This window comes from Physeter macrocephalus, chromosome 4 (assembly GCF_002837175.3).
Source record: "Physeter macrocephalus isolate SW-GA chromosome 4, ASM283717v5, whole genome shotgun sequence".
NCBI classification, from domain to species: Eukaryota; Metazoa; Chordata; class Mammalia; order Artiodactyla; family Physeteridae; genus Physeter; species Physeter macrocephalus.
In genome coordinates this window covers 116,399,578-116,417,963 of record NC_041217.1, presented here as the reverse complement: position 1 = coordinate 116,417,963, position 18,386 = coordinate 116,399,578, and the positions used below count along the sequence as shown (strand labels likewise).

The 18,386-nt window shown below is 35.2% G+C and overlaps 1 protein-coding gene across 5 annotated transcripts in view; it reads left to right on the top strand.

Annotated features, from left to right (window-relative positions):
• MIGA1 (mitoguardin 1) overlaps window positions 1-18,386 on the top strand; it is a 102,579-nt gene extending 84,193 nt beyond the window's left edge. For 3 of the 5 annotated variants that reach the window (XM_007113212.4, XM_007113217.3, XM_007113213.4), the window contains exons 9-16: window positions 3,208-3,326; window positions 3,582-3,654; window positions 4,713-4,799; window positions 6,434-6,532; window positions 9,519-9,653; window positions 10,758-10,811; window positions 13,758-13,874; window positions 15,631-18,386. In XM_007113212.4, the coding sequence (XP_007113274.1) occupies window positions 3,208-3,326; window positions 3,582-3,654; window positions 4,713-4,799; window positions 6,434-6,532; window positions 9,519-9,653; window positions 10,758-10,811; window positions 13,758-13,874; window positions 15,631-15,849 (903 nt within the window). In that variant the 3' untranslated portion in view covers window positions 15,850-18,386. The remainder of the gene's footprint in view (window positions 1-3,207; window positions 3,327-3,581; window positions 3,655-4,712; window positions 4,800-6,433; window positions 6,533-9,518; window positions 9,654-10,757; window positions 10,812-13,757; window positions 13,875-15,630) is intronic. The other 2 variants (XM_055084512.1, XM_055084513.1) reach the window with 2 other exon arrangements.

The window sequence follows — 18,386 nt, the reverse complement described above, 5'->3', positions numbered from 1 at the left end:
GGCTTATTTTAAGAGACGTAAACGATCACCTCAGCCAAACCAACAAATAAACAAGATAGACTAAAAAATCAAGACTTGATCCTGGAATCCCTCATTGTTGGATTTGTTCACTTCTTATTAGTATAAATTATTTTATGTAGAGAGTTTAATTGGAGCCCCAGTTTCCTCCTTAGAATTTTTCTCTGCTGGTAGGTGTACATAGATCCTATTTGTTTTGACAGTGGTACAAAACTTTAAATTATTTAATATCTAAAGAATTTCCACTCTAATTTTTTAAACTGTCAGCTTTTTTTTTAACCTCAAATACATTTTGCCTTTAGCATAATATATCTTCCTTAAAACATGCGGGAAATATTACTTAAAGCAGACAGTATATAATGGCAGGTATTGTCATTTTGTTTACTTTTTTTTTTTTTTTTTGCCTCTGGACTAATAGACATATATATACTGTCCTAAATAATGCTGATGTGTAAACTTATTATCCTTTGGATTTTTGGATCAGGCTGATAGGAGAGTACATATAGTTTGATATTTAAAAGTACATATAAGCTCTGGAATGAATGACTGGTTTTAAGTTCTACCATTTAGTAGTGGGCCTTGGGGCAAGTTCCTGCTAATCTGGATCTCTGTTTCTTTACCTATAAAAGGTGGATAGTAATAGTACCTACTTTATGAGTGGTTGTAAAGAAATGAGATAATCAAGTTAAAGCATTTAGCCCAGCATGGGTGCATATGAAGTGCCAGAACTACAGCATGGAGAAACACTTCTGGAATAGTAGAGTAAAAACTTCCAAAGATCTCCTCCACAAAAGCAATGAAAACACTGGCAAAAATTGTCAAAAATCAAAATTTTCAGAACTCTGAAAATTAAACATTTGTAAAAATTCAAGGAGGATTTATTCAAGGAAAATAGCTGAACCTCCATGAGAACAGTAAACTTTGTAAATTTTTAATTTGTTCTATTTCTAGCCCTCTCTCCACAGTAGTCTTGAAAACCAACAGCTTCATAACTAACTATGGTAACTGTGAAAATCAGGGTCTCAGCAGCCACTGGAAGAAACTTAATGGCTTTGGAGCGTCCCAAAAGTCCCATCACTAGAGAATCGTCACTATTTGGCTTGTACGGCAGCTCCTTGCAAAGCTCCATTCTCAGGACTTGTCTTTATTTGACCTGACTTAGAGCTTGCTCTGTGCAAAATTTCTATCCCTAGAGCCTTTGTTGAAAAATATCAGTGGTAATTGTTTAACACTGGAGCTGCCTCATTGCTCAATTTTTAAAAGGAAAAATTGGGCAATTTTTAAAAGGAAAAATTGGGCAATGAGATGTTTATAGGGAGCTTTGAAAAGCTCCATTGTATTTCTGAGAATCTAGAAGGCCATAAGTATGTGCAGGGCTATGCATGTGTCCAGGAAAGACCTTAGAAGTCCCTAACCTCTCACCTCTGGCCAACCCTGATGCTCTGCACAAAAGAAAAAGTTAAGGCGGACAAAAGAAAAAAAACAATTAATTGGCATTTATCAAAAGTAGAAACTTTTGTGCTTTAAAGGACACCAAGAAAGTGAAAAGACAGTAGAATGGGAGAAAATATTTGAAAATCATGTATCTGATAAAGGTCTTATATCCAGAATATATAAAGAACTGTTACAACCCAACAATAAATGGACAAATAACCCAATTTAAAAATGGGCCAAGGATTTGAACAGACATTTTTCCAAAGAAAATATACAAGGGCCAATAAGGAGATAAAAAATGTTCCACGTCATTAGTCATTAGAGAAATTTAAACCACTTCACGCCCACTAGGGTGGCTATAATAAAAAAAGATGGACAATAACAGTTGTTGGCAGAGGTGTGAAAAGATTTAAATCATCATACATTGCTAGTGGGAATGGAAGATGGTGCAGCCACTTTGCAAAACAGTTTCCTCAAAAAGTTAAATATAGAGTTACCATCTGACACTTCCATTTTTAGGTATATACTCAAGGGAATTGAAAACATAAAAGACTTGTACATAAATGTTCAAAGCAGTCTTTCTTATTCATGATTATCAAAAAGTGGGAACAACCCACAAGTCTATCCATTGAGGAAAGGATAAACAAAATGTGGTATATCCCTACAATTCAGCCATAAAAGAGAAGGAAGTACTGATGTATGCTATGTTATAGATGAACCTTGGAAACATTATGCTATGTGAAAAAAGCCAAACACAAAATGCCGCATATTACTTGATTCAATTTATGTGAAGTTTCCAGAGTGGGAAATTCCATAGACACTGAAAGATTATTGGTTTCCAAGGCCTAGAGAGCAAGGGGCATGGGGAGCGACTGTTGATGGGCAGGGGGTTTCTTGTTGGCACAGTAAAAGTATTCTGAAATTAGAAAGTGGTGCTGACTGTACAACCCAGTGAATATACTAAAAAGCCACTAAATTGTACACTTAAATGGGTGAATTTTATGGTATGTGAATTATCTCTCAGTAAAGCTGTTATGAAAAACAAACAAAAAACCTCTACAGCGTCCCATTTAAATGGATCACCTGGTATTGAAAAATAAAATCACTCCAGAGTTTTCCTGCTTAGCTGGCAACTCTATAGTGTTTGCAGTGTTTTTTCTTTTCTGTCATCATTTTCTTTTTTTTTTTGCATCTTTATTGGAGTATAATTGCTTTACAATGTTGTGTTAGTTTCTGCTGTACAACGAATTTGTTGTTTTTTAATGAACTATCAGAAGGCTGGAATTTCATTTGTAGAGTTTTTAAGCTAGCCATAGGTACATGACTATTCTTCATTTATACAAAGGTTAATCGAAGATACATATTAAAAAATTCCCTAGAATTAGCCAAATTGAGACTATTACAATGTTTTTGTAGAAAACTTTACTTCATTTACAATCATGAGTTATAATACTTTTAAGCATTCTTTGGATGATAAAATTCTCTTCTTTTTTTTCAGTGCTTCAGTTTTTCTGGTTGGTGAACTATAGTTGGATTCAGAATTAACTAAGCTTGTTGTAAAGTTATACTCTTTTTTTACAACTGAATTTTGAAATAAAATGAATTCAGGTCTTACTAGTTGTAAACTCTTACTGAATTATTTTCACATTTTAATAAAATTGAGTATATTTTAATATTAGCAAGATCGTATTTTCTATTTTTTATAGTTTTTCTTCTCATATCAGTGTAGTCTGTTTTAACCCACTGTATTCTTAGCTTGCAGAACACAAAGAAGTACAGCATATCTACAGTCTGGAGTCTCTTTGCCACTGCCCTTTTTACGAAGAGGCCATGCATTTAGTTGAAGAAGGAAAAATTTACTCAAGAGTGCTTAGGTATCATGCTTATGTTTATAAAAAATATTAAGATGCTATTGCTATGTTTGTCTGATATTTGTTAAAAATATTTATTAGAATAGGGGAAAATATGTTTTTAGGCTCAAAAAAATTATTTTTACATGTTTTGTCAGTACTGAAAAGACATGTGTTTTTTTATTAAGGTCCCGAGGTTAAGCCTTGTTCGAGTCCAAATTTGTAGTAGGCTTGATCTTAAATGCACTTTAACAGTTGTCTCCCCTGTTTATTACTTAGAACTGAAATGTTGGAGTGCCTAGGAGACAGTGATTTTCTTGCCAAACTTCACTGTATTCGACAGGCTTTTCAGGTATTTTTTTTCAACAGTAAGTGACTTCACCCAGCCACTCATCCCCACCCTCATGCCATAGAGTCCAGCTGCATATAAACAGGACAGCCCTTTGCTCTTTATTATCCTTATTCCTATTGGCAAATAAAAAGTTTGCTAAGTTTATTTTTCCTGCCTGCTGTTTCCCTTCATTTGTCTTCATTTGTCATCCTCTGCTATAACTTCCTGGGTCTACCACATTGTGTAAAAATAGAATATTTTGATGCTAAAGATGTATGTGTATAAATTGCTGCTTAAAATATAGATCCTTTTTCTTATTATCAATTAGTATGTGTTCTAGAATGTTTTTATTTGAATCAGATGTGAAATCATCGATTTCCTAAAATGAAATAAGGTCATTTAACAACAAAATTATCTTTATTTTTCTATGTTTTGGAGTTGTATAATATTTATTTTGGATTTTCTAATATGAAATTGAACAGAATTTAAATTCATATTTATCTCCCTTTAATCTTTTTTATTATATGTTCAAGAGCTATTTTTTTAGTGTTTTTCTTTTTTAAAAAAAAATTTATTTATTTATTTATTTATTTTTGGCTGCGTTGGGTCTTCGTTGCTGCGTGTGGGCTTTCTCTAATTTTGGCGAGTAGGGGCTTCTCTTCTTTGCGGTGCACAGGCTTCTCACTGCAGTGGCTTCTCTTGTTGCGGAGTATGGGCTCTAGGTGCGTGGGCTTCTGTAGCTGTGGCTCGCGGGCTCTAGAGCGCAGGCTCAATAAGCTGTGCCGCTTGGGCCTAGTTGCTCTGCGGCATGTGGGATCTTCCCGGACCAGGGCTCAAACCCGTGTCCCCTGCATTGGCAGGCAGATTCTTAACCACTGCGCCACCACGGAAGCCCTCAAGAGCTATTTATATTTTAGTAACTTAGGACCTTTTTTGTGATCTGCCTGCTGAAATAGAGTCACATACCATGTATTGACTGTATTTGGGTTATTTATGCATAGATATGCTATAAAGTCAAATGTCCATTCAAATTAATTATAGGTCTCTTTTTTCTTTGTTTGGGGATGAATATTTTTCAGGTAATTCTTTCAGAAACAGCCAACAGGATATTCCTTGCTGAAAGTGGGAGAAAAATTTTATCAGCGTTAATTGTAAAAGCACGAAAGGTAAACTTGTTTTGTTGGCAGGTTTTGTGGGTTTTTTTTTTTGCGGTATGTGGGCCTCTCACTGTTGTGGCCTCTCCCGTTGCGGAGCACAGGCTCCAGACGTGCAGGCTCAGCGGCCATGGCTCATGGGCCTAGCCGCTCCGCAGCATGTGGGATCTTCCCGGACCGGGGCACGAACCCGTGTCCCCTGCATCGGCAGGTGGACTCTCAGACACTGCGCCACCAGGGAAGCCCTGTTGGCAGGTTTTTTATTGTTGTTATTTCAGTTGAGCTGAAGATTAAGATGCATTAAATTTTTAATAGAAGAAAATATTTTTGTAGATAGTTACAACTGTTCACATATTGAAAATAAATAGCCCAGGGACTTCCCTGGCAGTCCAGTGGTGAAGAATCCACACTTCCACTGCAGCGGGCATGGGTTTGATCCCTGGTTGGGGAACTAAGATCCCTCATGCCGTGTGGCATGGCCAAAAAATAAATAAATAAATAACCCAGAGAGCATTGATTTCTACTTGGGTTCCTTTATTTTCTTTGTATAAAGTTCACACTGTTTTGATCAAGTTGATAAATTATTCTCAATTTGCCATAAAACTTGTGAATGTCATGGTAAGAATTATCATTAGATCTGCTACTACAGCCACCACTATTGTTATTTCTAATACCTCTTCTCTTACGTCCCTCAATCCTGTTCACTAAGAAGGTTCCAGGAAGTAGTATAGATCTCAGAAATCTGGAAATACAAATTGAGCTGCCTCTTACTCATCTTCATGGGACCAACAGAGGCAGAAGCAATGGCAAGAACTTTATGAAGACTATGAGGAGCCACTTTCCTTTATGCAGGTTGTGTCCAGATGATGAGGGAAAAAACAAAAACCAGACTTTCTCTGAGCCCTTTGAACACCCGGTTTTCAGACCCAGTCCCTTTGAACCTCAGTTCCCTCATTTGTAGAATAGAATTTTATCTATGGTACCCTATTTCAGAGAGTTCTTATGATGATTAAATAAATGATAAATGGGAAAGCAAATTTTTAAAAAATACAACATAAATTTAGGGTGATATTAACTACTTGCAATTCCCAATGTAAATCTTATTTTTAACAAGAAACAGAATGTTTAATGATTATATGAAAAAGTTCCATAGCATTATAGTCAAAGAAATTAAAATTAAAACAACACAATAGCTTGTTCTGCCTATCAAATTGCTACCACTAGAAAGACAATAAACCCAGTGTAAATCTTATGTTGCTTTCTTGGCCTTCCCAAGGCAGATAAACCCACTGATTTGAACCTAGAGTTCCTCCAAAGGGAATAGAACTACATAGAAAGCATCGCGTAGTATCTGCTTTAACCGAGTTTTCATCTTAAGGACTGACCTAAATAAGCCACATATTTGAGTAGTAAGCAGTTTGCTTGTGACATTTTACTTACATTCTTAGTCTTGGCTTCTGCAAAATGTTGGACTCACAAAATATTTAAATCAAATGCATATGACATCCCTTGAAAATGCGTTTTAATTCAGTTACCTAATAGAATGAAGATCTAACAAACTTACTTGAAGAGTAACTTATTTACTTTGTAGGCTTGAGCCTTGTTATAAAGTCGGGCTTAGGATTAAAGTGTGTTTTCTTCTACAGAATCCTAAGAAGTTTGAAGATGTTTTTGATGAAATGATCTATTTTTTAGAGCAGACTGATCACTGGGATAGTACTGAAATGGAACTTGCTGCTAGAGGAGTAAGTTCAAATTTTTATAATATTTGTCCCCCTTAGTTATTTACTCATAATATTTACATAATTTGAAGCCACTGGTTTCCTTGTCCTTGTTAAATGACAGTAAAACCAATTGTGTGACGGTGGCTATGACAGAGTCAGAAACAAGAGCAACCACAGTCTTTATACATTGAGGCAGCAGGTGAAAATACTATTTTTTTAGGAAGCCCTTCATTCCTTCTCTCCCTCTCTTCCATCCAGAAGTCAATGAGCAGGCCCCAGCAGGGTGGTTATGGTAGCCTATGCAAGGATGGTTTCAGGTAGGACAGTGGCAGCTCAGTGAGGCCAGGGAATTGGCTGCATACACAGGATCAAACAAACAATTAAATATATTAAGAATGATCAGAGCCAGATAGCTCACTGTCAGAGAAGGAAGGTATAAAAAAGCTAGGATTGGAATTGGAGCTGTCAGTGTGAAATCATAGTTTACAATATAGATAGATAGATAGATAGATAGATAGATAGATAGATAGGGAAATAAATAGACAGATTTGCATATACATAAACACACATAAACTTCCTAGCTCTATTCACTGAGAGGGTCTGGCAGCAGAAACACCTCAAAAGAAATTATTTCTAGCACACAGATTTTAACTTCTAAGTACCACTCTCCACTAAAAGGAACTAGGACTTCTTGGAAAAATGGCTGATTTCTGCACTGGGATAGAGAAAGCACATGATGAGCCTGGAATATTTTGTTGTTATGGAAGCTAAAAGAATGAGTTTGCAAGGGGCTGAAAGACTTTCTAGGCAGAGAAAACAGTAGGTGCAGAAACACGGAGGCACAATCTTTCCTTCCCTGGTGTTCCCTCACTCAGTGAAGGAATTGGCATCCGTTCAGTTGCTCAGGCCCCAAACCTGGGACTTATCCTTCACACGTCACTGGTCCTCGCCTACTTTATCATATTCATCTCTAACTTTTGTCAATTTAACACCTATATATCGTTCAGCTTCTTCAACTTTTCTCTGTTCCTGCCGGCCCCATGGTAGTCTGAGTAACTGTTGTTTTTCCCTGGACTGCCTCAGGGTTTTTGCATTCCCTAATTTCTTGCCTGCTCCTCCACTCCTTGCATTCACTCTTCCTCCTCTCTATTCTGCTCTCCACATTTCTGCCAAAACGATCTTGAACAATACAAATCTGAATATTACTCAGCCATAAAAAAAAATGAAATCTTCTCATTTGTGACAACATGGATGGACCTAGAGGGTATTATGCTGAGTGAAATGAGTCAGGCAGAGAAAGACAAATACTGTATGATTTCACTCACATGTGGAATCTAAAAAACAAAACAAATGAACAGACTTAACAGAAATAGAGTCATAGATACAGACAGGTAATTGCCAGATGGGAGGGGGATGGAGGGAGGAGAAGAAATAGGTGAGGGAGATTTAAGAGGTACAAACTTTCAGGTATAAAATAAGTGGGTCACAGGTATGAAATGTACTGTGTGGGGAATATAGTCAATAACTATGTAATATCTAGACTAGACTTATCATGTTGATGATTTTGAAATGTATGGAAACATTGAATCACTGTGTTGTATACCAGGAACTAACATAGTATAGGTCAATTATACTTCACAAACAAACAAACAAACATAATCATAGAAAAGGAGATCAGATTTGTGGCTACCAGAGGCAGGGGGTCAAGGGAAGGGGAATTGGATGAAGGTGGTCAAAAAGTACAAACTTCCACTTATAAGATAAATAAGTACTACGGATGTAATGTACAACACATTAAAGATAATGAACACTGCTGTATAAATATGAAAGTCGTTAAGAGAGTAAATCCTGAGTTCTCATCACAAGGAAAACAATTTTTTTTTCTAATTCTTTAGTGTTGTATCTATATGAGATGATGGTATTCACTAAACTTACTGTGGTAATCATTTCATGATGTATGTGAGTCAAATCATTATACTGTACACCTTAAACTTTTACAGTGCTGTATGTCAATTATGTCTCACTGAAACTGGAAAAAAAATGAAATAGATTCACGAGATACTGAAGATTAAAAAAGAAGATCTGATCATCCATCTCCCCTCCACCACTACCCCCCAAAATACTGTGAGGATAAAATCCAAAGTCATTAACATGGGCCATAAACTGTGCAGGAGCTGGCCCTTCCTCCTGTCTCTAGGCACTCGCCCCTGTGCTGTAGAGAGCTGTGGCACACTTTCAGTGATACTCCTTGGCTCAACATCACTGTGTTCTTTCTTACCTTCAAGTCTTTGACAAGGTATTTCATGTACTTGGCTTGCCTCACTCCTTGAAAAAAGCCCTCCCTGACATCCAGTCTAGATTAGAAGCTCCATCATAAGCTTTCATAGTACCGTGTACTTTTTCCTTTACTGTGCTTATCACAGTTTTAATTGTGTATTTGTGGAATTATTTATTGCTCTCTTTTCCCCACTAACCTCTAAGCATATAGTTTGCTTACTGTAGAAGTCTCAGCACCTGGTACAGCCTGTGGTACAATACAATTTGCATGAATGAATGAAAGAGCGAGAGGTTCATGATATGGTGGGGAAGACAGGCAGATATACCAGTAACTAAATGACAGAACAGAATGAGCATTGTGGATACCATAATATTCGGTGGGCCAAAAAGTTCGTTCGGGTTTTTCCTTAACATCTTATGGAAAAACCCAAACAAACTTTCTGGCCAACCCAATAAAAGCATGAACAAAGGACTCCTAGAATAGAGTGGAGGGAGAGATTAATTTCACTTGATAGGATCTAGGAGGGAGCAGCTGTCATGTGAATTATAATTTCTGGTGGTGAGTTGTTCTCATAGTTGTCTCTCTTCGTCCTCTGTTTTTGTCAGAGATATAATCTGATTCAACTAAAAATGTACTGCTGTTGTAATGTATCAATATGAAGCCCTGGCTCAGACTTCATTTCAGCTCTATGTAGTAATAATTTCTGTTTTAACTTATAATTTAATGCAGGTGAAAAATCTAAATTTTTATGATGTTGTTTTGGATTTTATATTAATGGATTCCTTTGAAGATTTAGAAAACCCACCCACATCCATACAGAATGTAGTAAATAATCGCTGGCTAAACTCCTCCTTCAAAGAAACCGTAAGTGGTGGTTTACCTTTCTCAAGCATTTAAATTTGATGAAAATTAGTCAGAATTGGGAAGATGGGGACTTCCCTGGTGGTTCAGCAGTTAAGACAGCGCACTTCCAATGCAGGGGGCCCAGGTTTGATCCCTGGTCAGGGAACTAGATCCTGCATGCTGCTACTAAGAGTTCACGTGCCACAACTAAAAGATCCCACGTGCTGCAACTAAGACCCAGTGCAGCCAAATAAATAAATACATGAATAAATTTTTTTTAAAAACTAGGAAGATGAATAAGATTTATGTATATGTGTCTGCCTGTAGAACGACTGTTATGGAAACTGAGCTCATCCTTTGATATTGGGATCAGATGTGTATGATATATAACATCTGAAGATGAAATTTTCCTTTTGGCTCTTCTGTCAGTCCCTGCCTTGACCTGGAGGACCCAGTATTTCTTCAGATCTCAAAAAACACTTGGGTTTCAAACTAGTTCAGGCCTAACAAAAAATCATCTGTAACTGAAATGGCTCTACGACTAAACAAATATAGCAATTTCAGTGAAAAGACGATATATATATTTTTGGAGGAAAAACATATATATATTATAATACTTTTCCTTCAAAGTATGTTTTAACCATAAAAGATACATGTCTCCATTTCTGTAACTGATTTGGGACAGTGACGTTGATCGAAGTGGGGTCATGCCAGAGTAGGGTCAGATTCCTTCAGGATCCACTTGGGTGTTTTTGTCCCTGTCATTATGGTTATGTTTCTTAGTTCTTTATTTGAATAAGACTGTTGGCTCCACTCACAGCTATTTCCAGCACTACTATTCTTGAAGAAAAAAATATTACTTGAACTATAATTACCAAATTCCTTGTCACCAGAGTCCACCCTTTTTCTTTTAGTGGCTTTGTATTTAATTTTAAAATTTATAAACATCTTTTCACTGATATTTACAAACAATAGAAGGAACATGGACTATTTCTTTTCAGTTAATGTTTTAAACATTTGAGATCTTTAAACTTTGAATTTCTAATAAAAATCACTCTTTTCTAAATGGAAAGTTTATATAGTTATAAATTTAAATCTTGCTTTCTCTCCTCTGTATATGTTTAGGCTGTGGCTTCAAGTTGTTGGTCAGTGTTGAAACAGAAAAGGCAACAGATGAAGGTAAAATTCATTACGTCTTGGACTTCTTTGTAAAGTAATTTGAAGCTCCTGTCAAAGAAACTTGTGAGTCAGTTCTCAGCGGGGGATGGCAGCTCATAAGCACTGTCCCTCAAGCTAGATGAGTGATCTGTTGGCACTGGGTTGGCTTCTCTGTTTTTAAAGTTGCAAACAGCGCTAATAGACTTTTTTTTTTTTTTCACTTAATGGCATTTTAAGATTTAAAAAATTGTTTAGCATAGTGGATTCCACTTCATGTAATCCAGTTGAGAAATGATGATTGATTAGCTGCTTTATTCAGCTGAGAGCGCCTACCAAAAAACATCTCAAAGTCATATCCTGCTCGCAGGCTCCACACCCTCCAGGCTATCTCACCCACCACACACTGCTCTCACATATGCTCCTGTGGTAAAGGAGGATGGACTCTGGGGTGAGGCTGCCTGAGTTCAGATGCCACCTACCAGCTATGACCTCAGGCAAGTCTTGACCTCTCTATGCCTTAGTTTTCTCATCTCTAAAGAAGAGCATAGTTTCTACTTCATGGTGTTTTTTGAGGATTAAATGTAGTGTCTTAGAACACTACAGTGTTCTAAGTGCTTGACACAGTGCATTATGCACCTGTAGGTTATTATTATTTTGTTATCATTTGCCCACTGACCTACAGTATTTTGTCATGTCCATATTTCTAAGTCTGAGCCTTATACCTTTGAGATAGTATTGCCAAGTGCAGTGTTTCTGGAGCATAGTTCTCACAGCATCTGCAGAAGGTGCTTGTTAAAAATAATTCTGGAAACCATATATTTGCGTAATTCTTGTTTCAAAGATGTCGTACAGGGTTGTATTGTACAACATGGGGAATATAGCCAATATTTTATAATAACTGTAAATGGAATGTAACCTTTAAAAATTGTATAAAAGATGATTCGAAAGACCCTGTGTTTTAAGCAAGCTCCCCAAATGATTAGAAACTCTAATGTCTGAGAACCACTGGTTTAGGGCTGGGGAACAGACTTGTAGACTTAGGTTTGATTTTCGCACTAGCTATTATGATCATAGGCAAGTTACTGTCAGCTGGCCTTCAGTTTTCCTGTTTGCAAAATGAAGTTAATACCTACCTCATAGAGCTGCTGTAAAGATGAAATGAGATAAAACATAAAATTAAGAGTAAATATAAAAAAGAGTTTAATAAGTAGTAGTTTCCATAATAATAATGATAATAATATTATCATTATACCTAACCTTATTTCTTACTTCTTAGTATAAATCTCATGTCTTGGACTAATATTCTTCCTGTATCCGCAGATACCTATATATCTTACGTCTTGGGGAACTATTTCCTATCCTGGAATGTCATACTCTATCCTGTCTACTTAAATAAATCTTACCTACTGTCTCAGTTCACGTTATTCCTTGGTGAAGCGTGACTCTTCTACTTCAGCCTATGCTAACTTCTTACCTGTCTGAATTCCTATTATAGTTAATATATATAGTTAATATAAGTATGGGATTTAGAATTTTAATATATGCAGAACATCTCTTCGACTACAGTCTGTGTATCCGTGATAAGTTTTTGGCCTTTACTAACTAGCTGTATGTGAGTTAGAATAGGTTTTTTTTAACCCCTCTGAAATCTCACTTTTTACATGTTAAAATGATATTAACATAACCTAATTTTTCAGGAACATTTAATTAAATTAAATAGAACCTAGCATATTACCTGGTATATAGTGGGTACTTATTAAATGGTAATTGCTGTTATTATATATATATATATATATATATATATTTTTTTTTTTTTTTTTTTTTGCGGCACGCGGGCCGTTAGAATAGGTTTTTTTTAACCCCTCTGAAATCTCACTTTTTACATGTTAAAATGATATTAACATAACCTAATTTTTCAGGAACATTTAATTAAATTAAATAGAACCTAGCATATTACCTGGTATATAGTGGGTACTTATTAAATGGTAACTGCTGTTATTATATATATATATATATATATATATATTTTTTTTTTTTTTTTTTTTTTTTTTTTTATGCGGCACGCGGGCCTCTCACTGCTGTGGCCTCTCCCGTCGCGGAGCACAGGCTCCGGACGCGCAGGCTCAGCGGCCATGGCTCACTGGCCCAGCCGGTCCGCGGCACATGGGATCCTTCCAGACCTGGGCACGAACCCGTGTCCCCTGCATCAGCAGGCGGACCCTCAACCACTGTGCCACCAGGGAAGCCCATGTTATAATATATTTTTAATTTGAGGTTTAAAAGATGTCTTGGAGCCTGTAAAATAGAAGATAACTCCTCCAAGAGACAGGATCTTAAGGCACACTTATCCCCAGTAGATGCTATGACAAAATCTCACAGGATGTTATTTAACAAAGGAAATTTAGAAAGTTATTACGAGTTTCCTAAATCACAACTGTATGTATTACTATTTCACAAGAAGGTGCATTGCATAATTAAATGCTTCAGTAATATCTGCTTCCTTAACTAAAAGTTAGAATTCTAGTAAGCATATTTTTGTGCTTAATCAATTAAAAATTCATTTTAGTCTTTTTCAGATAATCTAATTAAGTGATTGAGTAGAATTCCTTAAATTCTACTGGACTAGCTAAAACCATGGTAGTCTCATTCATCCTAAAAATTATACTGCTAAGGAACATTGTAGCATTCTTGTGATTGCTTGGTTACAGCACTGTGATTGCTTTTTTATGAGGTAAAAATGCCTTTAAGAAATAATGTTTTCAGCAAATTGAGACTGTTGGCTAGGATATGAAATCTACTTAAAGCATTCTGTGACTCTAACAGTTACTTATTAAGTGTATTAACTGTCTTATTAGGCTAGCTTATCATTGACCTTTGGTCTGTCCTCAAAAAGAGCTGGTCATATGATGGATAGCAAGCAAATGCAAGAAGGTAAAATTAACTTGATTCTCCTTTACTTCGTAACAGATCCCAGATGGATTTTTTGCCCATTTTTATGCCATTTGTGAGCACATCAGCCCTGTCCTAGCCTGGGGCTTTTTGGGTCCTAGAAATTCTCTCTATGATTTATGTTGCTTCTTTAAGGTATGTTCAGTCATTGAATCATTTCTTTTTTCTAAACTGAAAAATGGATAAAGTTTTATTCTCTTTGGTTTTGGTTTTGTAAAAGAATGTTATTTAAATGTAAGATTATAAAAGTCACCCATGTCATTGAAACAGTATTATGTAGATTTGGTGTTTTATCCTGGAGAAGAATCAGCAAGTCCATTCACCTTATCAGTTCCTTCTGTAATGTGTACATGTTCTCATATGTGTTACAATGTTAAACAAATTGCTATAGACAGTTCTGCATGCCTGGACACTTTTGAAATTTGTAAAACAAATAATATCTGTCTTTATTGCACATGTGGCAATTTAGAAATAAGTTCTAGTTAAAGGTAATGTGAATGATAAAATCCCAGCTGTGAGAAATAAGGTGGGAGTTTAAAATTGTATTCCAAAGTCAGCATTTAAATTTACCAAAACACAAGTTACAGCTTGTTGTGGAAATTTCTGCCTGGCACAGTGCCAAGAAAAGTCTCACTATTTAATAGTCCTGAATTTAGGCTGAGTTTCAAGGAGCAAATAAAAGTAAACATAATCAAGTATGAATTTGAAAGTTTTCGATGTTTGAAACTTTGGATGTTTCTCTGTACCCTTCACTTTAAAAATTAAATTATTTTGTTTATGTGCCGTTAATGTAGCATTTATGTAAATGGTTTAGGACATTTTTTTTTTTTTTACTGTCATTGAAAACTCAATTTTTGATTAATTTACTTGACCTCTCAAGTGTAAGGTATGTGTTTAGAGGGAAATGTTTGGACTGGGAATTAAGTATGCCATTAATGAGCACTCTGATTGTGGGCAAAGCATGCTTTGTCCTCCTTCTCTTCATAAAATGAGGGGACCATACAGGTTGATTGCCAGCGACCCTTCCAGGTATAAAATCCAATGAAATCTATGAACTGTGCCTTCTTAGTACTTCTTGACAGTTGATTTCTGTAGGATAGAAATTAAATATTCCTGTTTTTTTGTTCTTTGGAATTACTTTGTTTTCCATCATGGCATAACAACTTGAGACTTACTTAGTAGTATACAAGTTGCTTAAAATGGGTTTCAGCGTAAGTATTAAGTTACTGAAGTGAAATATCCTTCACGATCTTCCACTGATTTGAGGCCTGAAATTATTTTTATTTTTCACATGTCTTAAGTCTTTTTTGGTACAGAGAAATAAACATTTGAAATTTATAAGTTATAATTATTGGAAATAGTTTACTTTTCTGTCTTAAAGTAGTACCAGTGCTCATAGGTAACAATGAAAACTTCTATTATTGGGAAAGGACTAATAGTAGCCCCTTAGGTTTATACAGTGCTTTAGTATTTACCAGCATTTCCCAGAGATTTTTTATTTTTTAACATCTTTATTGGAGTATAATTGCTGTACAATGGTATGTTAATTTCTGCTGTATAACAAAGTGCATCAGCTATACATATACATATATCCCCATAGCTCCTCCCTCTTGCATCTCCTTCCCACCCTCCCGAGATTTTTTTTTTAATCATTACATCAGCCCTGAGTAATAAAAATGACAAGTAGTAATTATCCCTTATTTTACAGAAAAAGAAAATGAGACTCCCCAAAAAGGTTTAATCACTTGTTCAAGGTTCCTTTTCTATTGAGATTTGAAATTAGTAGTGGAACTGACCCCTAATTCAGTGTTTGTTACAATATTAGTAACTATTTAGTTTTAATATAATTTCGGTCTAATAAGTGCCAATTTGTTTTGTGTTCATTTTCCAGAATCAAGTTCTTTTCTTTCTCAAAGACATTTTTGATTTTGAGAAGGTGCGCTATTCCAGTATAGAGACTTTGGCTGAAGACCTCATGCAGTTGCTTATTCGCCGCACTGAACTTTTAATGGCCTATCTTGGAGCCGATGCACTGAGGCATACAAGTAGCTGTATAAGTAGTCAAAGTCATGTTATGCCTAGTGGCCTATTAGAAGCCAAAGTACAATAAGTACCATAAAAATCAGACAATTTCAGTGTGCTATGAAATATTTTAAGGTAACTATTGATTTTGTAACATATATTACACAGAATTGGTAGATATGGACTCAGGGAGGAAAAAAAAACCTAGTAAAGAATGAGTGATTGTACTGTACTTATACAGAAGTTCTGTCATTGAATCCCCATGTAGTGTATCCAAAGTGGTTTTTTTTAATCTTTAGGTAATAATCTTTATGAAATGTGTATTTTACAGAAATACTGCTTGAATTGAAACCAGTACTTGGGAGTTAATTGATTTGTTGTCTTGAAGCTGTCTGAAATGTCCAGTTTCATTCTCAAAAGCTTTGTTTTTATGCTTTGCACCTGGAATATATATACTTTAGCCAAGACTTTTATGGCCCACACGTGCAAGAATATATTACTCCTAGTGTCAACAAAGTTAACTTTGCCTGAAAATATATTTTTAATTGTAAAGTTATTTGTTGTTTAATCAAGTTTAGGCAGTAGTGGTGTTTAATATGTACTGCTTATGTTATTGCTTGTGCATTTGCTTAAGTATTTGAATCAAAGAAATTGTAATAGCCGAATATCGTTACAGAACATTTAAATGAATTGCCACTAAGAAGTTTACAAGTTACAAGTTTATATTAGATTTACTGAAGTTTCCAAAATACATTACAGTTGGTCCTATGTTACAATAGAGAGACTGAAGAAACTTCTTTTATCTTGGTATAGATTAGAACATTTCCCTTGAGTGAATATTGATTAAAAATGTAACATTTATTAACTATGACAGGCAATTAAAATTTTTCCATGTAGTTTTGAGACTATCTCCCAACATCCTAGGGTATTAATCTTGATACAGTAAAACCATTTCTTCTTTCTCCTTATGCAAAACTGGCTTTTAGTTGTTTCTACAGAGAACTTAGCACACTGAGAATTTGTCATATTATAACCATATTTTTAAGTTATTCATTGATACTTTGAATCTTAGGGAGGTCTTGAAGGTTTTCCCCCCAAATATAGAATAAAATATTTTTAATGGTATGAAAATATGTTTCCTGTCCTATATGATAGATATATGAACAAGTGGGTTGTTCATATGAATAAGGTTCTTCAGAGTATATTAGATACTTTGAGAGTTGTATTAATTTTGTGTGTAAATCATATGCCACTTATTTAGAGTGGCTGTCTGAGTAAAACAATGGATTGGATTTGGTGATTTTGCTCCTAAAGTGGGCTTTATTCATTTTAGGAGTGAGTTATCCAGAAGGATCTAAAATATATTTTTTTTAAATGCATTTTTAAAGTGCCTAGTTTCTGATGAATGAATAGAAAAGGAAAAGTGGGGAAAGAAGCATAATCTTTTAAGGTTTTAAGTTTATATATGTGCCACATTTATGTAATATTAGTTACAAAATAGGATATTCAGAACCTTTATGCTGTTTGCATGTACTGTGTTCCATAATGTGTAGGTTACAACATTAAACAATATGAAATATTGCTCTAATATTTTTTGAGTATATAGTTCCTTGACTTTTCTTACACATATTACATATATTCTTAATTTAACACTTGGCTGTTCATAATTCTTATTGTTGATAGAGGAGTATCTTTAGAGGTATCAAAGCTAAAAATCCCATTATGTAATATTTTACTTTTAAATTTGTATCCTGTATTTTGGTTTCTTGTTGAGGTACCACTGGCCTTGAATGATTCACACACCTACACACATGTGTGCACACACCCATTCCCATCATTGTATAAGCAAGATAGTTATTGCTTATGTTAATTTTCCTGTTTGGGGGGCTGAATGTTTTAAGCTGTGGTTTTATAAACAAAGCTATAAGTAAACTTAATTACTTTTTTATTTGAGGAGGATATTGTTTGAAATCTGTTTTGAAGAATTGCACTATTTAATAATGCTGCTAGTACATGAAACAACTCTGGGAAATTTATTTCATCAGATAAGATGAATGGCTTTCCAGAAGGCGTTTTTTCTTTTACACTTCCCCTTAAAAAAAAGAGAGAAATTGCCCATATTTAAGAGGTTGTTTTGTCAAATTCAGTGCTTGAGGTTGATTAGTTTCTGGTCAGTTCAGAAGCTACTACCTTAGTAAGAGGCTTTCTATGTGGCCTTTGACTCAAGAGACAAGAATGACCAAATAGACTTTCAAGGTAATAGGTATAGAAAAAACCCTCTCTATTATAAGGGAAGAAACTTGACCTTTCTAAAGAAACAGCTCTTAAAAATGTTTCTGACCACTGAAGAGTACTTGAGGTGTATGTTCCAATTTCAGTTTGCCTTGAAATTGGGTTAAATAGATAAAAGCAGTTTTAAAAAATAAAAAGTAAGTAAATTAGTCCAGAGCCTTTTAGGATAAAACCCTATTTAACACTTCTTCATGGTAGTATTATCAGAATATTGCCTTTGCCACCGTGAGTTCTACCATCTGCTTCCCTATGTGAATTATAAGAGGACCTTGAATTAATCATGAGAAAATGGATTTTTTTTCCTCCTGTTTTCTGGAAGAAAAAAGATACAGT